Source organism: Argopecten irradians, chromosome 4 (assembly GCF_041381155.1).
Source record: "Argopecten irradians isolate NY chromosome 4, Ai_NY, whole genome shotgun sequence".
Taxonomy (NCBI): domain Eukaryota; kingdom Metazoa; phylum Mollusca; class Bivalvia; order Pectinida; family Pectinidae; genus Argopecten; species Argopecten irradians.
Window position 1 is genome coordinate 11,202,472 of NC_091137.1, and position 24,078 is coordinate 11,226,549.

The 24,078-nt window shown below is 36.6% G+C and overlaps 1 protein-coding gene across 3 annotated transcripts; it reads left to right on the forward strand.

Annotated features, from left to right (window-relative positions):
- The first annotated feature begins 28 nt into the window (after window positions 1-28).
- On the forward strand, window positions 29-23,424 carry LOC138320591 (3-hydroxyisobutyryl-CoA hydrolase, mitochondrial-like). 3 transcript variants are annotated; one of them, XM_069263674.1, is made up of 13 exons: window positions 29-106; window positions 3,132-3,162; window positions 4,336-4,372; window positions 4,696-4,851; window positions 5,150-5,234; window positions 7,461-7,541; window positions 7,859-7,911; window positions 8,049-8,127; window positions 10,851-10,996; window positions 19,313-19,399; window positions 20,493-20,648; window positions 20,882-21,020; window positions 21,397-23,424. In XM_069263674.1, exons 2-13 carry the CDS (start codon window positions 3,149-3,151, stop codon window positions 21,513-21,515), a joined length of 1,152 nt encoding a protein of 383 aa, XP_069119775.1. In that variant the 5' UTR covers window positions 29-106; window positions 3,132-3,148; the 3' UTR covers window positions 21,516-23,424. The 3 variants fall into 3 exon arrangements, with proteins under 3 accessions (XP_069119775.1, XP_069119774.1, XP_069119776.1); XM_069263673.1 differs by lacking the exon at window positions 29-106 and adding an exon at window positions 141-212; XM_069263675.1 differs by lacking the exons at window positions 29-106; window positions 3,132-3,162; window positions 4,336-4,372; window positions 4,696-4,851 and adding an exon at window positions 4,911-4,918.
- The last annotated feature ends 654 nt before the right edge of the window (window positions 23,425-24,078 follow it).

A 24,078-nucleotide genomic window follows, 5' to 3' on the forward strand; every position in this document is an offset into this window, starting at 1 on the left:
GAAGGGCCTTGAATTCAAACATACAGATGTTTAAGACAAAATGAGAGGACGATTTCGACCTCCTTTACAGGAGAGTTCCTGTGTTTGTTATCTTTCAAGGTTGATTGTAAGTGTCCCATATATTCATCCCTCTAATTATCATATCTTCATTTTCAAGTCTTTTCTCTCTGATCAACGCCCTCATCTTTCGACAATGAATCGGAAAATCACAAGTTTGTAAAATGACACTTTTAGGAACTTCAAAAATGTTATCGTAAATTTTGTGGCTGCATACATATAATGTACATGTACATGTGCCAGTATGCCAGTAACCAGGGCCGTTTTCGTTTATTCGGAACAACCGGTTCGACCGTTGATTAAAGTCATTATATCAAGTATAAATCCTGACGGACCTGCAATTTTTGATCCAGGTCCGTCTTTAATTAATAAACGAACTACTAGGTCCAACCATTCAAACCGTATAATCGAAAACGGGCCAGTTCTAATCTTACTTGCATGTTTTGAAATATTTGGCTGCACAATATAGTCGATGGCCTAAGGCTATAAGCTTTAATGGACTTTTCACAAAAGTTAAATCTGTATGATTTGGACAAAAAACAAAGCTCTAATAACAATGCATACAGTTTTGTGATTATTGTACTTCTTTGTCGACTGTTGTTCAAAAGGGATTGGATTATTGAGACAAACCAATTCCAGAAGTTGGTAAAGATTAGATTTGTTAAGAATAAAAACCATTTGGAGAAATTTGAAATTAGCTATAATGCACACTTTCCATCGTATGCCCATAGCGAACCTGGGTTCATTTTAGCCCGAGATACTCTGGCCCTGACACCAGACTTTGTCATTAATATGACAGATAAATGTCTGGTTTAGGCCCAGAGCGAAGTGCTTTGGTAATGGGCCAGGTTATCTCCCATTCAGACTGACCTCCAAGAAGCCCTACTTACCTTGGTCTTTTCAACAAATGAATAGTTTATCTACTCAAATATAACAATCCATCAAAATTAGAGGTGATTTACATACTATGAGAAAATGGCGACAACGAGGAGGAAGATTTAAAGTTGCGTAAAGGAAACTAATGTATTGACATAATAAAACTTGCATGCATGATAAAATGGATTGCTATGAGTAGATAAATTATTCATTTGTTGAAAAGACCAAGTTAAGCGACGCTTCTCGGTAATAATGTTTTGTAATTAGGCTCAATTGGAGATGACCTGGTCTGATACCAAACAGTGTAGGCGAGTTCTACCTTTTGATATAGCACTGCGCTCTGGCCCTACACCAGACATCTATCTGTCATAATGTCTAAGTCTGATGTCAGGACCAGCCTATCTCGGGCTAGGTTCATTTGAACCTGGGACCTCCAAACACTAGCTGGATCACAAGGACCTGGCACAAATTTCTAACCAACAGGGATAGAGAAAAACAGATATATTTTTTGATACAAGATTTTTTATAATAAATGGGTTTTATATATTTATATATAATCTCCTTTGGGGTGTTGTGTCCCACACTTTTTTAGAAACTCCATTTAAACATCAAAGTGCTTTTTTACTTTGACCGGAACCGCCTAAGTCATTTTAAGCCCACCATCATCAGAAGGTGGGCTATTCGAATATTGCTTTTTGTCCATGGTCCGCCGTCCTTCCGTCTGTTAACAATTCTTGTTACTGCTATTTCTCAGAAAGTACTGAAGGGATCTTTCTCAAATTTAATATGTAGCTTCCCTTTGGGCCTTAGTTATGCATACTGCGTTTTAGGACCAATCAGTCAACAAGATGGCCACCAGGCAGTCATCTTGGATTTTAATACTTAAAGATTGTTACCGCTATTTCTAAGAAAGTACGGAAGGGATCTCTCTCAAATTTCACATGTAGATTCCCCTAGGGGTCTAGTTGTGCAAATTGTATTTTGTGTCCAATCGATCAACAAGATGGCCGATAGGATGCCATCTTGGATTTTGACAATTGAATTTCGTTACTGCTATTTCTCTGAAAGTACTGAAGGGATCTGTATCAAATTGCAAATGTAGGTTTCCCTAGGGGTTTAGTTGTACATATCGCATTTTCGGACAGAACGATGAACAAGATGGCCAACAGGCCGCCATCTTGGATTTTGATAGTTAAAGCTTGTTACCACTATTTCTCAGAAAGTACTGGAGGGATCTGTCTCAAATGTCATGTGCAGGTTCCTCTAGCTCCCTGGTTATGCATATTGCATTTTGGTACTGATCAATAAACAAGATGGCCGACAGGCTGCCATCTTGGATTTTGATATTTGAAGTTTGTTACCGCTATATCTCAGAAAGCGCTGAAGGAATTCTTCTCAAATTTCACATAAAGGTTCCCCTAGGTCCTTGGTTACGCATATTGCATTTAGTGACCAATAGGTCAACAAGATGGCCGACAGGCCAACATCTTGGATTTTGGCAATTGAAGTTTGTTACCGCTATTTTTCAAAAAGTGCTGAAGGGAGCTGTCTCAAACTTCATGTGCATGGTCCCCTAGGTCCCTGGTTACGCAGATTGCATTTTGGGACTAGTAGGTCAACAAGATGGCAAACAGGCCGCCATCTTGGATTTTGACAATTGAAGTTTGTTACCGCTATTTTTCTGAAAGTACTGAATGGATCTGTGTCAAATTACATGTTTAGGTTCCCCAAGGGGTCTTGTTGTGCATATTGCATTTTGGGACCCCTATTTTCTTTGTCAGACATAGATCATTCTTTGGTGGGCGCCAAGATCCCTCTGGGATCTCTTGTTTTTTAGGAACGCTTCTCAATTTTACTGATCATGACCAGCGCAACACTACGGAACTTCAATAATTTGCGTAATGCAGTCATGATCTGTTAAATTGTTTTTTCAACAACTGTATATTAAGTAATTAAGTAATGTTATTGATATAGGGATTTAGAATTACATATGTAGGTACTATTAAATGATCTACAGCAACATTCTATTGATCTTTCCATCTGTCGTCAGTCGAGTCTGTACGCATGCCTGCTGTCGTTATTGGTAAAGGAGTCTTTTGAGCTACCAAATTGCAGCTTTGTTATCTCACGAGGTTAAGGTCAATGTTCTTGTTATGTCCTTTACTACATTAACTGTTTAGTTATTTCTGTAATTTCAGGTGACACCAATCCAGACATGTTCATTAGACGGTAAGTGATTTCATCCTTAGTAACCAGAATGAAATGGCATCTCTCACTATAATGCTGACAAAAATTATACTCTTTTTCAAAGAAAATAATTTAGTCAGTGTTTATCAATTAATATCAGAAGCTATAAGTATTTAAGTGTAGCGTTTCTTCAGATATGATAGCACTTAGGCTAAGTTGAGATGCTGTTGTATATCATAAGTCCGGGATGGAAGGTGACTACTGCAAGGAAAACTAGAAAACATCCCTTTAAAATTCACATAAAGATCCACGTAGTAAAATTCACAATAAATCCATTAGGAACGCACACACTGGTACACTGTTTCACTTAAGATCATTCACTAGGTGATATCCATAATTGCGAAGTATTCAGTACATCCCAGGTATAATTTCCATAGTCACAAAACACACTAAGTGTGGTAGAATAAGCTGAAGTATTATATCTTATCTTGAGATACTTGAAGTAAGTCCTAAAGTTTTCATGTAATCTGTCGTTTCGTCACTTACACCCCCTTATATACCTCTTTCATACTGTTCTCTAGTTAGCTAAAACCTCGCTCCTCCGACCTTCATTCTCATGTTCATTGGCTGAATCTTACTATGATTACGTATTTCTACCTACTTCCATCCCCCCTCCCAACCTCACTCTAATTGGCTGGCCAGAGTGACCACTAACTAAATTTAGCTCTCTGTTACTATTAATACGAGCACCTTACGCAACCTGCCCATCAAACTGGACCCTAATACACAGCCCTATTCGTAAACAACTCCTTATATGGAAAACGGAATGCAGTGCCCTAGCTACCTAGGTATACCTAACGACCCTAGATGGGCATGTGCAGGTGGCCACCTGGTCCCTTACTGTCCTATATATGTATATATACACTATACATACTGCACATATATAAACTAAAACTATCAACTAAATAGTATAAAACTGTTATTTTACAACACAAATAAACTTTAATTTTAACAACTAATAAAAACAGCGTAACATAAATTTACACGTTACATAAGCTTAAATACGTATTTTATACATTGTAGCTTTCCCTAAAAACATTAATGAAAGTTATACATTTGTATGAAATTGATCTTATCTAAATCTTTGATATAACATTATTTTGTACACTTACTTGGAATACAGTGTATTTACATGTATATAATCCACTTATACAGGACATTACAGAGAGTTGGCATTGTCCTTCAACATGTTGTAAGTATACCAGAAACTAAGTTTTCATAATTTAAATTTTATCCTAATATTGTTCCCAATATAACACAGTAGTTAGGGTGTTTCTTGGTTTCTAAAAAATGAGATAACTAAGAGAGTCTCTGGATTTATCCATTATTTTAAATCCATATTTTGTAATTTTCTCATTTCTTGCAACAAGATTAATTGTATCTGAAGTCAAAATATGATTTATGAAAAATAAAATGAACCAGAGCTTTGAAAGTACCCAATGACAAATAATGATCCATATTGCTGTGTCTCTAATTAAATATTCAAATTTTTTATCTTAATTGAAATGTTTGTAGAAAATGGCTGCACCAAAATCTAGCTTTTCTAGTGTAGCCGAAGATGAAGTGCTGTTACAAACTATAAATAGTACTGGAGTTATTACTCTGAATAGACCTAAAGCCCTGAATGCTCTCAACCTGAATATGATTCGACGGATCTACCCACAAATGACAGTAAGTACAACTCATGGTACAGATGACTTTTTAGTAGAAAAAAAGGAAAATCGACCCACAAATGACAGTAAGTACAACTCCTGGTACAGATGACTTTTTAGTAGAAAAAAAGGAAAATCGAGTTACATTTGACCTTATCTATGATTATAGGATTTCATATATAAAATAATATTATTTCCTGCATCACCAGAGACCCTCAAGTAATTGCACTACGTTATTCTATACTTATCAGAAAAGTTTAGCATAGTGTACCCTGTATATATAGTTTCCTGCAATTTTCGCTTGTTCTTTATAATAGAGTTGGGAAGAGGACCCTAAGATGAGAATGGTGATCATTAAAGGGGCTGGAGAGAAGGCATTCTGTGCTGGGGGCGACATAAGAGGTGAGTGATGTTTCTCTATGACCCTGGGAGGAGAAGAAGGGAGGTAGATAATGTTATCAGTAATCCTGAGGGGTGTGACATTCAAGGTAGATAATGTAATGTGTCTTTGTATAACCTTGAGGAGGTAGGAAGAGGCATTAGCAATCCAGATATGAACATTTAAGTCCTGCATAACCCTTGAGACAGTGGGATGATGACTTTAAATGTAAAAATGTCCTCTGTAACCTTACCTGTTGCAAGGATATTTATCCCTAAAAACAAGAAACAGATTGATAGGTATATCTCTCGCTGTAGTTTTAACTCCTTTTTGAAATACCTTAACTATGACACCTAATCATAGAACATTTATCATGTGGATTTTACCCTTCATACTTCTCCAAAGGCAAACAAAGCCAAGCTTTCCATCCCCTAGAACACATTTCAGCTATAGTAATTACTAGCATGTGGTGAGGTGAGGTTTGTGTCAGACCACATATAAACTTGGTACTATCCTTCCAACTCTGGGTTAAAAGCTCAAGGCTTATGTAGGCCAGTCAGTTCTAGAAACTATCAGTATAAATTGGTAAAAAACCTGCAGGCTTTCTGCTACATTCAAAACCTAGTGCATATTTAGCCCACCATCAACAGATGGTGGGCTATTCAAAACGCTTTTTGTCCGTGGTCCGTGGTCCATCCGTCCTTCCGTCCGTTAACAATTCTTGTTACCGCTATTTCTCAGAAAGTACTGAAGGGATCTTTCTCAAATTTCATATGTAGGTTCCCCTAGCTAGGGCCCTAATTGTGCATATTGTATTTTGGGACCAATCGGTCAACAAAATGGCCGCCAGGCAGCCATCTTGGATTTTGATAGTTAAAGTTTGTTACCGCTATTTCTCAGAATGTATTGAAGGGATCTTTCTCAAATTTCACATGTAAGTTTCCCTAGGGGCCTAGTTGTGCATATTACATTTTGGGACCAATCGGTTAACAAGATGGCCGACAGGCTGCCATCTTGGATTTTGATAGTTTAAAGTTTGTTACTGCTATTTCTCAAAAAGTACCAAAAGAATTCTTTTCAAATTTATTTTACAGTTTCCCTTAGGGCCCTAGTTGTGCATATTGCATTTTGGGACCGATCGATGAACAAGATGGCCGACAGGCCGCCATCTTGGATTTTGACAATTGAAGTTTGTTACAGCTATTTCTCAGAAAGTACTGAAGGGATCTGTCCCAAATTGCATGTGCAGGTTCCCCTAGGGGCCTAGTTGTGCATATTGCATTTTTGGACCGATTGATGAACAAGATGGCCGACAGGCCGCCATCTTGGATTTTGATAGTTAAAGCTTGTTACCACTATTTCTCAGAAAGTACTCCAGGGATTTGTATAAAATTGCATGTGCAGGTTCCCCTAGGGTTCTGGTTGTGCATATTGCATTTTCGGACAGATTGGTGAACAAGATGGCCGACAGGATGCCATCTTGGATTTTGATAGTTGAAGCTTGTTACTACTATTTCTTAGAAAGTACTGAAGGGATCTGTCTCAAATTTCATGTGCAGGTTCCCCTAGGTCCCTGGTTATGCAAATTGCATTTTGGTACTGAACGGTGAACAAGATTGCCAACAGGACGCCATCTTGGATTTTGACAATTGAAGTTTTTTTCCGCTATGTCTAAGAATGTACTGAAGGTATCTGTCTCAAATTGTGTGTGCAGGTTCTTCTAGGGGCCTAGTTGTGCATATTGCATATTGGGACCAATCGTTAACAAGATGGCCGACACACCGCCATCTTGGATTTTGATAGTTTAAAGTTTGTTACCGCTATTTCTCAAAAAGTACCAAAAGAATTCTTCTAAAATTTCATGTACAGGTTCCTTTAGGGCCCTAGTTGTGCATATTGCATTTTAGGACCGATCGGTGAACAAGATGGCAGACAGGACGCCATCTTGGATTTTGATAGTTGAAGCTTGTTACTGTTATATATCTCAGAAAGTAGTCATGGGATCTTTCTCAAATTTCATGTGTAGTAATATGTAGTAAAAGCTTGAAAAGCAGAGAAAAGATCTCTCTTTCCTTTGTCAAACAAAGATCATTCTTAGGTGGGCGCCAAGATCCCTCTGGGATCTCTCGTTAAATGACTAAAGTTGATTAACCAAAACAAAGACAAGTCTTTATTTTCCCTTTTGAATTTTATTGAATTTATGAATTCACTATATATATATTCAATTTTGAAAATGATTTGGTTTTCAGCTGTGACAGAAGCAGGAAAGGTTGGAGACCCACTTTCTCAGAATTTTTTCAAGGAAGAGTACATCTTAAATTTTAAAATAGGTAAAGCTGCTCAGGCTTAAATGAAAAAATTTGAATATGTTAGACTATATCTAACTTCAGATGAACTCTTAATATTGACATTTGACAGAATATGAATTATACATATAGTCATTTATTAGATTCAACACTTGATGTACTAAGACCTTATGTAGATGAATTAATGTTATTGACATGTGTCTGTTATTTTGATAATTGCAAACATATTAAAAAGCAAATGTGAAATGCTGATGGAATTTTGTGCATTGTTTCACCTTGTAGGTTTAGGTCAAATATCTGAAGGTAATTATTTAACTTGTCTGATGATTTTCCCATCCCAGGTACATATGATATTCCTTACGTGGCCTTTATCGATGGAATCACCATGGGAGGCGTAAGTATTTTCCTAAGATTATTTTGTATTCAATATCAACACCTATTAACTGTAAATCTAACTGAGATAAGGGAAGCCTGATGAGAAGTTTATGTAATTTATATACTAATATAGGTATTTAATGTCTTTATTTGTAGGGTGTTGGATTATCTGTTCATGGAGATTTCCGTGTAGCCACAGAGAAAACTTTGTTTGCCATGCCAGAAACAGCAATTGGTAAGCTATTACTTTAGATAATGGTCAATAGTGATGGATATTTAATATCTCCCTACTAAAAATTTCTTCATAATTAACTTACATAATATATAATTAACTTACATAATATATAATTAACTTACATAATATATAATAATAATAATAATACTGTTAGAGGTATCTTTTTTATTCCAACTGTTCTGAAATCAGAATGATTTTTGAAGTGTTCCAGCAAAATTAATGTATTTTAATTTACTTACTCATGGAGAAAATCAACTTTTTGTGTCCCTCTTCCCCCGATGCAAAAATTCACTTGGAAGGTCTTTATCACTACGGTGTTGATTCCGGTTAAAAACAAGCGTTCTGACGACCTTCGAATTTGCTGATTTAAACTCAACAAAAGGAGTGGAACAATATAAATAAACAAGATATTTTCAGCACTAATATCGAGATTAGTCAGGCATAGAACTTGATACTAGATAATAAGAATTTCCTGTAACAGTTGCGATAGGAAAATGTTACGATGTGAGCAAATACGGTATATGTTTGATTTCTTTGTTTTGTTCACCATTTCTAAATTTATATATAAAAGAGCGAGTCCAACACAGTAGTTCCTTCCATTAAGCTGATTTTTTAATCAGATAGTTGTTGACATGTTTCAACCATTTCTAAATTTGATGATTTGATCCTGAACATTCCAGTGACGTCACTTTTTAGTCCTGTATGAGCCCAAGTGATTTGACCTTGCAAGCTTGCGTTTTGCATTCATTTGTGGTATAATGGTGGCAATTTGCACTCATATACAGCATAGCATAGTTTAAAATAATTGTGTAAGTTTACCTTGAAAGATTTTATCATTTAAATGTTACTTTGACAAAAATAAAAAGAAACAGTAGGCCTTACTGCATTTGTTGGTGATACCATGCTTTGTTTAATAGATGAAATTCATGAAATATTTCCCAAAAAACATCATTAGCATACTTCTGAAACATTAAATTAATGATTTGAATTGAATTTGTTTGAAATTGTGTGTAAAAAATCTATTTTGGTCTTCCGCCATCGAAAACCGATGAAACCGAGGTACTGGGTCGCTACCATTGTATCGTGATTTTTTTCGTGGGTTTTGGGTTTTTTTTTTATATTCATTGAAAAAGTAGGGATCTTTAGTCCAAAAAGTTTCGGAAATAGCATTCATTTCTTCATATATTTGAGTTGAATACATCACATCAGACCTGTTCCCGACATCGACTGTAGGCCTACATTGTACTTGCAGTTATTGTGATTTTTCAATATAGTAGAATTTTACGATGCATTTGCAGTATGCTCGATTGAAAGATATATTCTAAAAAAAGATAGTGTTGTACAATTTCTTACAGCATATAACTTTGATAGTCCATGGTAACGTTATGAAATAAAAACTGTTGTTTTCTCTGTATCAATATATTAATACAATACGGGCCTGCATGCATGCTCTTGGCAAAATCAAACTGATCCCCCTCAGGAGTGTCTTCATCGACGTTCAAGCATTTTGGCAAAAAATCAATAAACAACAAACAAACAAACAAAGATTAGTGTATACCAGGTATATTAATGAACACCGAAAAACTTTGTGATTTGTGATCAATGTGTTATTACCATTTTTTTCTCACTTTTCTTCATTTTGAAACTACAGCTACATGGAAATGACATTTACAAAAGTTTTTCTATTCCAAAATACTAAATCATACTATTTGCTTAGATAGGTGATTAAAATAACAGTGTTATCTACTTATTATAAAAAAATCACTGTGTATATATATATAAATAAGCAGGAATCTGGCTTAGTGTTAACGTGAATATCTTCTGATCTTTCGATTCTCACCACCTGCGGCATTTTTTTTAATATACCTTGCAAACATGCATATTTAAACTATTCACAAAATCTGGTGAGGGCTACATGTACATGTAGCTATTACTACAAAATATGTAATTATATATCTGAGGATTTACATCGGATACACGGTCAGTATCTTAAAGTAGGCCTATAGGTTTTATTTTGGTGTCAACACGGAAAGACGAGATGACTCTGCAAACCGCGTCATCTCCTCTCACCGCACAAACGATACCAGCATCGATATTGATTACAGCAAAATAAAAATGTCTAACGTTGAAAATATGGGTTTGTATATTCATTATTTACATAACATAAACCATTCTGGACGGTAAAACAAATCATTTATTTCATCTAGGCAAATAATAATTTTCGAATTCCATAAACCGTCTGCAAGGAGACGTCCTAGGCCTATCGCTACCCACAATGCACATGATCGTGGTCTTATATTATGTAACTTTTCATCGATTATTTGATCAAGATATATCTGTCTTCAACAGTTATATTAAGAACTATGAATATGTGGATGGAACGTGTGTACAAGATAAAGACAACCCATCTCAACTGCTATTCTGGGACTGTAAAATGTAACATTGGTCAGCTCAGCCCAAACACAGGGATATTCGAATTATTCTTCATGTAAAATATGTAATTGCTATGTATGTCACGTCCACATTACTGAAAAATGCGAAAAATGAATTATGTATTATGTAGATATCGGTTATCTTGTATACTAAATATTTTTCTTAAGATTTTGCAATACCAATGATAATTTTCAAAATAATTCACAGATGATACAGCTCTTCTAAATCAAAGACTAGACCAGCTAAGTATACATACATTCCATAACCATTGGTTGTTTCCTATCGTCCAGGTCTGTTTCCTGATGTTGGCGGTGGGTACTTCCTGCCTAGACTTGGTGGTAGTCTAGGAGTGTTCATGGCCCTTACAGGCTTCAGACTGAAGGGACGACATGTACAAAAGGCTGGGGTGGCAACTCACTTTGTCCAGTCTAACAAGGTTTGTCCAGTTCTTTGTCCAGTCTAACAAGGGTTGTCCCGTTCTTTGTCTAGTCTATCAAGGTTTGTCCCATTTTTTGTCCAGTCTAACAAGGTTTGTCCAGTCTAACAAAGTTTGTCCAGTTCTTTGTCCAGTCTAACAAGGTTTGTCCCTTTTTTGTGCAGTCTAACAAGGTTTGTCCCGTTCTTTGTCTAGTCTAACAAGGTTTGTCCAGTCTAACAAAGTTTGTCCAGTTCTTTGTCCAGTCTAAAAAGGTTTGTCCAGTTCTTTGTCCAGTCTAAAAAGGTTTGTCCAGTTCTTTGTCTAGTCTAACAAGGTTTGTCCATTCTTTGTCTAGTCTAACAAGGTTTGTCCAGTTCTTTGTCTAGTCTAACAAGGTTTGTCCCGTTCTTTGTCTAGTCTAACAAGGTTTGTCCAGTTCTTTGTCCAGTCTAACAAGGTTTGTCCAGTCTAATAAGGTTTGTCCAGTTCTTTGTCCAGTCTAACAAGGTTTGTCCAGTTCTTTGTCCAGTCTAACAAGGTTTGTCCAGTTCTTTGTCCAGTCTAACAAGGTTTGTCCAGTCTAACAAAGTTTGTCCAGTTCTTTGTCCAGTCTAAAAAGGTTTGTCCAGTTCTTTGTCCAGTCTAACAAGGTTTGTCCAGTTCTTTGTCCAGTCTAACAAGGTTTGTCCCGTTCTTTGTCTAGTCTAACAAGGTTTGTCCAGTTCTTTGTCCAGTCTAACAAGGTTTTTGTCCAGTCTAATAAGGTTTTGTCCAGTTCTTTGTCCAGTCTAACAAAGTTTGTCCAGTTCTTTGTCCAGTCTAATAAGGTTTGTCCAGTTCTTTGTCCAGTCTAACAAGGTTTTGTCCAGTCTAACAAAGTTTGTCCAGTTCTTTGTCCAGTCTAAAAGGTTTGTCCAGTTCTTTGTCCAGTCTAACAAGGTTTGTCCAGTCTAAAAGGTTTGTCTAGTTCTTTGTCCAGTCTAACAAAGGTTTGTCCAGTTCTTTGTCCAGTCTAATAAGGTTTGTCCAGTTCTTTGTCCAGTCTAAAAGTTGTCTAAAAGGTTTGTCCAGTTCTTTGTCAGTCTAACAAGGTTTGTCCAGTTCTTTGTCCAGTCTAAAAAGGTTTGTCCAGTTCTTTGTCCAGTCTAACAAGGTTTGTCCAGTTCTTTGTCCAGTCTAACAAGGTTTGTCCAGTTCTTTGTCCAGTCTAACAAGGTTTGTCCAGTTCTTTGTCCAGTCTAACAAGGTTTGTCCAGTCTTTGTCCAGTCTAACAAGGTTTGTCCAGTCTAACAAGGTTTGTCCAGTTCTTTGTCCAGTCTAACAAGGTTTGTCCAGTTCTTTGTCCAGTCTAACAAGGTTTGTCCAGTCTCTTTGTCCAGTCTAACAAAGGTTTGTCCAGTCTAACAAGGTTTTGTTCTTTGTCCAGTCTAACAAGGTTTGTCCAGTTCTTTGTCCAGTCTAACAAGGTTTGTCCAGTCTAAAAGGTTTGTCCTTTGTCCAGTCTAACAAGTTTGTCCAGTTTGTCCAGTCTAACAACAAAGGTTTGTCCAGTTCTTTGTCCAGTCTAACAAGGTTTGTCCAGTTCTTTGTCCAGTCTAACAAGGTTTGTCCAGTTCTTTGACCAGGTGTCCAGTTTAACAAGGTTTGTTTGTTCCAAAGGTTCTTTGTCCAGTCTAACAAGGTTTGTCCGGTTCTTTGTCCAGTCTAACAAGGTTTGTCCAGTTCTTTGTCCAGTCTAACAAGGTTTGTCCAGTTCTTTGTCCAGTCTAACAAGGTTTGTTTTGTCCAGTTTCTTTGTCCAGTCTAACAAGGTTTGTCCATTCTTGTCCAGTCTAGTCTAACAAGTTTGTCCAGTTCTTTGTCCAGTCTAACAAGGTTTGTCCAGTTCTTTGTCCAGTCTAACAAGGTTTTGTCCTGTAGTCTAACAAGGTTTGTCCAGTTCTTTGTCCAGTCTAACAAGGTTTGTCCAGTTCTTTGTCCAGTCTAACAAGGTTTGTCCAGTTCTTTGTCCAGTCTAACAAGGTTTGTCCAGTTCTTTGTCCAGTCTAACAAGGTTTGTCCAGTTCTTTGTCCAGTCTAACAAGGTTTGTCCAGTTCTTTGTCCAGTCTAACAAGGTTTGTCCAGTCTAACAAAGTTTGTCCAGTTCTTTGTCCAGTCTAAAAAGGTTTGTCCAGTTCTTTGTCCAGTCTTACAAGGTTTGTCCAGTTCTTTGTCCAGTCTAACAAGGTTTGTCCAGTCTAACAAGGTTTGTCCAGTTCTTTGTCCAGTCTAACAAGGTTTGTCCAGTCTAACAAAGTTTGTCCAGTTCTTTGTCCAGTCTAACAAGGTTTGTCCAGTTCTTTGTCCAGTCTAACAAGGTTTGTCCAGTTCTTTGTCCAGTCTAACAAGGTTTGTCCAGTCTAACAAAGTTTGTCCAGTTCTTTGTCCAGTCTAACAAGGTTTGTCCAGTTCTTTGTCCAGTCTAACAAGGTTTGTCCAGTCTAACAAGGTTTGTCCAGTTCTTTGTCCAGTCTAACAAGGTTTGTCCAGTTCTTTGTCCAGTCTAACAAGTCCAGTTAACAAGGTTTGTCCAGTTCTTTGTCCAGTCTAACAAGGTTTGTCCAGTTCTTTGTCCAGTCTAACAAGGTTTGTCCAGTCTAACAAAGTTTGTCCAGTTCTTTGTCCAGTCTAACAAGGTTTGTCCAGTTCTTTGTCCAGTCTAACAAGGTTTGTCCAGTTCTTTGTCCAGTCTAACAAGGTTTGTCCCGTTCTTTGTCCAGTCTAACAAGGTTTGTCCAGTTCTTTGTCCAGTCTAACAAGGTTTGTCCAGTTCTTTGTCCAGTCTAACAAAGTTTGTCCAGTTCTTTGTCCAGTCTAACAAGGTTTGTCCAGTTCTTTGTCCAGTCTAACAAGGTTTGTCCAGTCTAACAAAGTTTGTCCAGTTCTTTGTCCAGTCTAACAAGGTTTGTCCAGTTCTTTCAGTAACAAAGTTTGTCCAGTTCTTTGTCCAGTCTAACAAGGTTTGTCCAGTCTAACAAAGTTTGTCCAGTTCTTTGTCCAGTCTAACAAGGTTTGTCCAGTCTAAAAAGGTTTGTCCAGTTCTTTGTCCAGTCTAACAAGGTTTGTTCCAGTTCTTTGTCCAGTCTAACAAAGTTTGTCCAGTTCTTTGTCCAGTCTAACAAAGTTTGTCCAGTTCTTTGTCCAGTCTAACAAGGTTTGTCCAGTTCTTTGTCCAGTCTAACAAGGTTTGTCCGGTTCTTTGTCCAGTCTAACAAAGGTTTGTCCAGTTCTTTGTCCAGTCTAACAAAGTTTGTCCAGTTCTTTGTCCAGTCTAACAAGGTTTGTCCAGTTCTTTGTCCAGTCTAACAAGTCCAGTCTTTGTCCAGTCTAACAAAGGTTTGTCCAGTTCTTTGTCCAGTCTAACAAGGTTTGTCCAGTCTTTGTAACAAGGTTCTTTGTCCAGTTCTTTGTCCAGTCTAACAAGGTTTTTCCAGTTCTTTGTCCAGTCTAACAAGGTTTGTCCCATTCTTTGTCCAGTCTAACAAGGTTTTCCAGTCTAACAATTTGCCAGTTCTTTGTCCAGTCTAACAAGGTTTTTAGTCTAAAGTTTTCAGTTTTGTCCAGTCTAACAAGGTTTGTCCAGTTCTTTGTCCAGTCTAACAAGGTTTGTCCAGTTCTTTGTCCAGTCTAACAAGGTTTGTCCAGTCTAACAAAGTTTGGCAGTTCTTTGTCCAGTCTAACAAGGTTTTGTCCAGTTCTTTGTCCAGTCTAACAAGGTTGTCCGTCCATTTGTTCTTTGTCCAGTCTAACAAAGGTTTGTCCAGTTCTTTGTCCAGTCTAACAAGGTTTGTCCAGTTCTTTGTCCAGTCACAAGTCTAACAAGTTTGTCCAGTTCTTTGTCCAGTCTAACAAGGTTTGTCCAGTTCTTTGTCCAGTCTAACAAGGTTTGTCCAGTTCTTTGTCCAGTCTAACAAGGTTTGTCCAGTTCTTTGTCCAGTCTAACAAGGTTTGTCCAGTTCTTTGTCCAGTCTAACAAGGTTTGTCCAGTTCTTTGTCCAGTCTAACAAGGTTTGTCCAGTCTAACAAAGTTTGTCCAGTTCTTTGTCCAGTCTAACAAGGTTTGTCCAGTTCTTTGTCCAGTCTAAACTAACAAGGTTTTGTCCAGTTCTTTGTCCAGTCTAACAAGGTTTGTCCAGTTCTTTGTCCAGTCTAACAAGGTTTGTCCGTTCTTTGTCCAGTCTAACAAGGTTTGTCCAGTTCTTTGTCCAGTCTAACAAGGTTTGTCAACGGTTCTTTGTCCAGTCTAACAAGGTTTGTCCAGTTCCTTTGTCCAGTCTAACAAGGTTTGTCCAGTTCTTTGTCCAGTCTAACAAGGTTTGTCCAGTTCTTTGTCCAGTCTAACAAGGTTTGTCCAGTTCTTTGTCCAGTCTAACAAGGTTTGTCCAGTTCTTTGTCCAGTCTAACAAGGTTTGTCCAGTTCTTTGTCCAGTCTAACAAGGTTTGTCCAGTCTAACAAAGTTTGTCCAGTTGTTTGTCCAGTCTAACAAAGTTTGTCCAGTTCTTTGTCCAGTCTAACAAGGTTTGTCCAGTTCTTTGTCCAGTCTAACAAGGTTTGTCCAGTTCTTTGTCCAGTCTAACAAGGTTTGTCCAGTTCTTTGTCCAGTCTAACAAGGTTTGTCCAGTTCTTTGTCCAGTCTAACAAGGTTTGTCTTGTGTAACAAAGTTTGTCCAGTTCTTTGTCCAGTCTAACAAGGTTTGTCCCATTCTTTGTCCAGTCTAACAAGGTTTGTCCAGTCTAACAAGGTTTGTCCAGTTCTTTGTCCAGTCTAACAAGGTTTGTCCAGTTCTTTGTCCAGTCTAACAAGGTTTGTCCGGTTCTTTGTCCAGTCTAACAAGGTTTGTCCGGTTCTTTGTCCAGTCTAACAAGGTTTGTCCAGTTTTTTGTCCAGTCTAACAAGGTTTGTCCCATTCTTTGTCCAGTCTAACAAGGTTTTTCCAGTCTAACAAAGTTTGTCCAGTTCTTTGTCCAGTCTAACAAGGTTTGTCCAGTTCTTTGTCCAGTCTAACAAGGTTTGTCCAGTCTAACAAAATTTGTCCTTTTCTTTGTCCAGTCTAACAAGGTTTGTCCAATTCTTTGTCCAGTCTAACAAATTTTGTCCAGTTCTTTTCCAGTCTAACAAGGTTTGTCCAGTCTTCTTTGTCCAGTCTAACAAGGTTTGTCCAGTTCTTTGTCCAGTCTAACAAGGTTTCAGTCTTTGTCCAGTCTAACAAGGTTTGTCCAGTTCTTTGTCCAGTCTAACAAGGTTTGTCCAGTTCTTTGTCCAGTCTAACAAGGTTTGTCCAGTCTAACAAGTTTGTTCATTCTTTGTACAGTCTAACAAGGTTTTTCCAGTTCTTTGTCCAGTCTAACAAGGTTTGTCCAGTTCTTTGTCCAGTCTAACAAGGTTTGTCCAGTTCTTTGTCCAGTCTAACAAGGTTTGTCCGGTTCTTTGTCCAGTCTAACAAGGTTTGTCCAGTTCTTTGTCCAGTCTAACAAGGTTTGTCCAGTCTAACAAGTTGTCCAGGTTTTTCAGTCCAGTCTAACAAGGTTTGTCCAGTCAGTCTAACTTTGTCCAGTCTAACAAGGTTTGTCCAGTTCTTTGTCCAGTCTAACAAGGTTTGTCCAGTTCTTTGTCCAGTCTAACAAGGTTTGTCCAGTTCTTTGTCCAGTCTAACAAGGTTTGTCCGGTTCTTTGTCCAGTCTAACAAAGTTTGTCCGGTTCTTTGTCCAGTCTAACAAGGTTTGTCCGGTTCTTTGTCCAGTCTAACAAGGTTTGTCCGGTTCTTTGTCCAGTCTAACAAGGTTTGTCCAGTTCTTTGTCCAGTCTAACAAGGTTTGTCCAGTTCTTTGTCCAGTCTAACAAGGTTTGTCCAGTTCTTTGTCCAGTCTAACAAGGTTTGTCCAGTTCTTTGTCCAGTCTAACAAGGTTTGTCCAGTCTAACAAGGTTTGTCCAGTTCTTTGTCCAGTCTAAAAAGGTTTGTCCAGTTCTTTGTCCAGTCTAACAAGGTTTGTCCAGTCTAAACAAGGTTTGTCCAGTTCTTTGTCCAGTCTAACAAGGTTTGTCCATTTGTTAACTTTGTCCAGTCTAACAAGGTTGTCCAGTCTAAAATGGTTTGTCCAGTTCTTTGTCCAGTCTAACAAGGTTTGTCCAGTTCTTTGTCCAGTCTAACAATGTTTGTCCAGTCTAACAAAGTTTGTCCAGTTCTTTGTCCAGTCTAACAAGGTTTGTCCAGTTCTTTGTCCAGTCTAACAAGGTTTGTCCAGTTCTTTTCAGTACTTTGTCCAGTCTAACAAGGTTTGTCCGGTTCTTTGTCCAGTCTAACAAGGTTTGTCCAGTTCTTTGTCCAGTCTAACAAGGTTTGTCCAGTTCTTTGTCCAGTCTAACAAGGTTTGTCCAGTTCTTTGTCCAGTCTAACAAGGTTTGTCCAGTTCTTTGTCCAGTCTAACAAGGTTTTGTCCAGTTCTTTGTCCAGTCTAACAAGGTTTGTCCAGTTCTTTGTCCAGTCTAACAAGGTTTGTCCAGTTCTTTGTCCAGTCTAACAAGGTTTGTCCAGTCTTTGTCCAGTCTAACAAGGTTTGTCCAGTTCTTTGTCCAGTCTAACAAGGTTTGTCCAGTTCTTTGTCCAGTCTAACAAGGTTTGTCCATTCTTTGTCCAGTCTAACAAGGTTTGTCCAGTTCTTTGTCCAGTCTAACAAGGTTTGTCCAGTTCTTTGTCCAGTCTAACAAGGTTTGTCCAGTACAAGTTCTTTGTCCAGTCTAACAAGGTTTGTCCGTTCTTGTCCAGTTAACAAGGTTTGTCCAGTTCTTTGTCCAGTCTAACAAGGTTTGTCCAGTTCTTTTTGTCCAGTCTAACAAGGTTTGTCCAGTTCTTTGTCCAGTCTAACAAGGTTTTCGTGTCCAGTCTAACAAAGTTTTCCAGTTCTTTGTCCAGTCTAACAAGGTTTGTCCAGTTCTTTGTCCAGTCTAACAAGGTTTGTCCAGTTCTTTGTCCAGTCTAACAAGGTTTTGTCCATCAGTCTACAAATTTGTCCAGTTCTTTGTCCAGTTAACAAGGTTTGTCCAGTTAACAAATTTGTCCAATTCTTTGTCCAGTCTAACAAGGTTTTGTTCTTGTCCAGTCTAACAAGGTTTTTCCAGTCTTTGTCCAGTCTAACAAGGTTTGTCCAGTTCTTTGTCCAGTCTAACAAGGTTTGTCCAGTCTAACAATTTGTTTGTCCAGTTCAAGGTTTGTCCAGTCTTTTTGTCCAGCTCCAGTCTAACAAGGTTTGTCCAGTTCTTTGTCCAGTCTAACAAGGTTTGTCCAGTTCTTTGTCCAGTCTAACAAGGGTTCGTCCGTTCTTTGTCAGTCTAACAAGGTTTGCCAGTTCTTTGTCCAGTCTAACAAGGTTTGTCACTTTCTTTGTCCAGTCTAACAAGGTTTGTCTTGTGTAACAAAGTTTGTCCAATTCTTTGTCCAGTCTAACAAGGTTTGTCCAGTTCTTTGTCCAGTCTAACAAGGTTTGTCCAGTCTAACAAAGTTTGTCCCAGTTCTTTGTCCAGTCTAACAAGGTTTGTCCAGTCACCTTAACAAGTTTTGTCCAGTTCTAACAAGGTTTTCCAGTTGTCCAGTCTAACAAGGTTTGTCCAGTCTAACAAATTTGTCCTTTCTTTGTCCAGTCTAACAAGGTTTGTCCAGTCTAACAAAGTTTGTCCAGTTCTTTGTCCAGTCTAACAAGGTTTGTCCGGTTCTTTGTCCAGTCTAACAAGGTTTGTCCAGTCTTTAACCAGGTGTCCAGTTTAACAAGGTTTGTCCAGTTCTTTGTCCAGTCTTAAAAAGTTTGTCCCATTCTTTGTCCAGTCTAACAAAGTTTGTCCAGTTCTTTGTCCAGTCTAACAAGGTTTGTCCTGTTCTTTGTCCAGTCTTACAAGGTTTGTCCAGTTCTTTGTCCAGTCTAACAAGGTTTGTCCTGTTCTTTGTCCAGTCTAACAAGGTTTGTCCCATTCTTTGTCCAGTCTAACAAGGTTTGTCCAGTTCTTTGTCCAGTCTAACAAGGTTTGTCCAGTTCTTTGTCCAGTCTAACAAGGTTTGTCCAGTTCTTTGTCCAGTCTAACAAGGTTCGTCCTGTTCTTTGTCCAGTCAAAGTTTGCCCTGTTAAAAGTCTTTACTAGATATAAATAGACAAGACAATTTTCAGCTTTAAAGGTTTATAATTGTAAAATCAGCATTGAAACGAAATGTTCTTTCATGTGACACTTTTTAGTTGAAATCATTCTTATATCCTTTATCATCATTATTTCTACTACTAATATGTTCCATTTCTGTTTAAATCAGATTTCTGAATTGGAGGCAGCATTAATTGGGCTTGATAATCCTAGTCACCATGACATTACGACTGTGATAGAAGATTTCCAAAGTAAAGTAAGTTGTATGATAAAGATAGAAGATTTCCAGAGTAAGGTAGGTTGTACGATAAAGACAGAAGATTTCCAGAGTAGGTCGGTTATCGATAAAGACAGAAGATTTCAGAGTTGGTAGGTTGTATGATGTAGACAGAAGATTTCCAGAGTAAGTAGGTTGTATGGTAGGTTGTATGATAAAAACAGAAGATTTTCAGAGTTAGGTAGGTTGTATGATATAGATAGAACATTTCCAGAGTAAGGTAGGTTGTATGTAGGTTGTATGATAAAAACAGAAGATTTTCAGATTAAGGTAGGTTGTATGATATAGATAGAACATTTCCAGAGTAAGGTCGGTTGTATGGTAGGTTGTATGATAAAGACAGAAGATTTCCAGAGTAAGATAGGTTATATGATAAAGACAGAAGATTTCCAGAGTTAGGTAGGTTGTATGGTAGGTTGTATGATAAAAACAGAAGATTTCCAGTGACTAACTCAATTTGCCCTCTTCTACTTCAAAATTATACATTCCGTTTAGCTCTTCTGTTTCTAGAAAATCCTTCATCTATACACTGGAAGATCTCCCCAAATGATTTCTGTTTTAGAAGATCACAAATCGAGTTGTTGTCTACTTAAAACTGGATAGTTCACTCATGTTTTACTATGAAGAAGAGATCTTGAATTAAATTACCATATTAAAGAAAGCTTACACAAATAAACTGTCTTACTTGCTACTCACAAATAAACAGGTTATTATTGAAATTTCACCTTTTAAACTGATTAAATGCAGTGACCAATGCATATGATGTTACTATTAATGCAGATTTCCGGGAGCTTTCTTCAGTTTTACACTATTATATCTTTATTAATTTGTAGGACATGATAAAAATGTACACAACCTAGGATAAGTTAGTTTATTTGCAAAATTAAAACAAAGAAAGTATTAAATGAAAAATATTAAATAAATTTTAATCAAATAAGGGAGATAATTCAGGTATTTGATATAAATGTTGTAAGTAATAATGTCACTGTGTACATGTATGTGTTTGAACAGCCATTAAGGTTTGAACATTTAATAAAAAAAATGATCAAGCCTGATTAATAATGTGTTGTAGAGTACTGATGTTCCAGATGAAGACTTTATTCTAAAGCCTGACATGGACAAGATTAATAGATTATTTAGTGCTAAAACATTGGAAGGAATATTTCAAGATTTAAAAAATGATGGTTCAGATTGGGCAACAAAACAGCTACAAACACTACAAAAAATGGTAAGTTTTTATTGTCCAGATAACAAAAGACCTGCACTTAGTGTCATCAGCAAAGTGACTAAGTATTAAGCAAATTTATAAAATACAGTATGTCTGTCAGTTTCAAGGTTTTGTTTCATTTGCATAATAAAATTTTGATATTTTATGTTGACATGTTAAATAAAATTAAGCTAATAACTTACAAGAAACAAACACTTATCAAGTTTTTACACAAAATGATGTGTCCCTTTTAGTCGCCAACCTCTATGAAGATCACACTGCGGCAGATTTTAGAGGGGAGAAATCTGTCGCTAGGAGACTGTTTACAGATGGAATACAGACTCAGTCAGAGATGTATAGATGACAAAGATTTCTACGAAGGTGTTAGAGCAGGTAAATCACAAAAAGTATTAAACTGGACCTGTCAAAATTCACCATAACTCACAAAATCTAGACACCAGTGACATATTTAGAAATTCATTGACATATATAATAACAATAGTATTATATAGTTCCCTAGTTATGTAAATCGCAAAATGCAATCTCCGTGAATATGTCCAATATAGGAAACCATGAAGTATTGACCCCACAAATTTAAAGTGCTTTACACATGTGATGTACAGTACTCAACTATGTAAAGTAAATTTTAATTTTACAAGCGTCCTACTGATATTGAACTATTATGGTAGTAAATATCTATCATGTATATTTTTTATTGATCATTAACAATTTATATGTCAAAATGGTAATGTTGATTTTATCTCCACAGTGCTTGTAGATAAAGATCAGAGCCCTAAATGGGACCCCGCTACCATTGAAGGAGTTACTAGTGATAAGGTTGACTGGTACTTTTCTGTACTGCCGGCTGAGAGGGAGCTGCAGTTATGATAAACAGTATCAAATGATATAAATTAATGATAAATCCAAAACTTTATATTGACATGACACAGAAGAGTACTAAAGGATTACTGTTGTTTTCATGGCTGTTATGTATTCATGAATTCATATACAATGAACAACGAATGTTGGGATTGTTTCCTGTGTTAAACCCACAAGTTAAACCAAGAAAGACAGTATACATTTCATGTGAGAAAGTTTGTGTTAATCTTGTAAAAATGGATTTATTTTGGTGCAAATGAACTGGTGCAGTTTATCAAATGGTTACAGAATACCACAACTTAACAGTTTGCATTTAACAGTATTATTTTTCACCCATACTTATCTTCAGAGTTCCACAGTCTCATCTGTATATATAAGTACTGCGGTACATGTATGTAAGTGCTATCAGTATGACAGATTGCAATATAATTACAATATAGACTTTATAAATACAGATGTACATGTTTCTTTCTCAAATCATAGAAATATGCTTAAATCATTACCTAATTTATATTCAATTCATTTGAATTGTCCATGTTGGATTTGTGATAATCTATGATTAAGGTTACCCCCATATCTGTCGCATGCTACATCATATTTTGTTTCTTACTTCCAGAACAACTTTAGTTCATGAGGCCAATTTTAATTCTTAAAATCTTTAAGTAATGAGATTTGGCCAATACTTGTATGGACATTATTTTTAACTAGATCCATGTATTTGATAATTTAGACTGCAAACATTAAAGTGAATACTTCCTTAAAGATGCTCCGCCGCTGACAGAGCATAAATGATATTCATCATTTTAACAATAATTTGTGTTTAATCGTGTGTACATATGTCTAATTAACACAAAAAATAATGTAAAAAGATTTATTTTGCCTTTGGTGCATGCACAATCAGTACTTCATTCCATATAAGATATAATGCCACGGAATTTTTTCGGGATGCAATTAATTATTCTTAATATTTTTAACTTGAAGTAAAATTAGAATCTCAAACTTTTCAATGATGGTAATGGTGTAAAGTAAGTAACTTTTGTAACTGAAGAAAAATACCAAATCGTCTGCTCCAGCATCTTCAAATTTTAGTATTAAAGTGATTTTGTATATAAATGTGTTTTCAGAATACCAATCTTTGTATTACCTTGTCATTTGATGTTATAAAAGTTATCAACTACCTGTTTATAGTTGACATTATTATGTAACTAGTCAGTCAAATGGATTAACAGGTAAATAGTATTGTTAAAATCTTTATGCTTTTTCAAATCATTATGATCATTATTTTGAAATTAAGATATTAAAATTATGTACTGTATCACCTTCTGAAGAGAGATCATTCATACATACACATGGACTTATACAAATATGATAAAATTAGAATGACACATGATGATTAAAGTTATTGCATTACATGTATAGTATAGAAAGTGGTTGACTTTAATAAGGGAGCTTATTATAAATCGAGAAGATATCTGTATTTCCATTCACTATTCACTATTACTATAATAGAGTAACACTGCTGTAGTAAGTATATATGGACACCAATAACACACTAAGCATGACCATTATGACGTCATTAATATTGACTCGGAAACGTGAACTGGTCACCATCAACATTGGTGTTCCATTGTATGGATTAAATCATCACCAATAAACGGTTTATATAGTCAAACCCCAACAACTTAAATGGGGAGACCTCCAAAATGAGATATAATGTAAGTATATTAGTATTAAACTATCGTTTTAAGGCATAGATACTTTGTGTGTCCTCTCATTTCTCCATGATCCCCATGAATGAATTGTGTGTCCTCTCATATCTCCATGAATGAATGGATCCGTTTGTAAAAGGTAGGTAACTCTTGGAATATAACTTGTTTTGAGAGTCGCTAATAAATAAAAACTGAAGGAAGATGGAATACTTATGTTTTGTTTGTTTGTTTTATAATTTCTTTATGGAAGAATTAAATACAGCAATTTATTAGGTTGACCTTGTGAACCTATGATACAGTTATGCATTTTGACAATAAAAATGGCAAAGCTATTCAACGAATGATTTTTCTCTCTGAAAGATTAGTCAAATGATTACACCGTATATCATGACACAGACAGAGCATACTTTAACACACATTCAGCTCCATATGTGGTACATTAAGTTTGTGGATAAAAAACTTCACTTAAACAAGCGATCCAGGAATGTTACACATTATTATAGGTCTGACCAACAGGTAATACTAATATTGTTACCAGTCACCAGCAGAAAAAATGATTCCAATGCATACCTGGGATGTAAATTTCTAACATTTTAAACTCGTGCTTAACACGATAGATTTAACTGAAACAAGCCTGTACTGAAACTGGGACGATTCAGAGTGATCAAGGGAGATGCACACACTGACAGGTACCCAATTGAGCTGAACATTTGTAAAGTAATGCAATGTTTAAAAAATGAGATAAGTCCATGCATGTATGTATATCTGTGTAATGTTTTTGGGCCACATGGAGGGAGAATTAAATTTTGTCATATGTAAGCTTAATAAACATATCAATTATTCCACAAATTGTCTCATCAGCA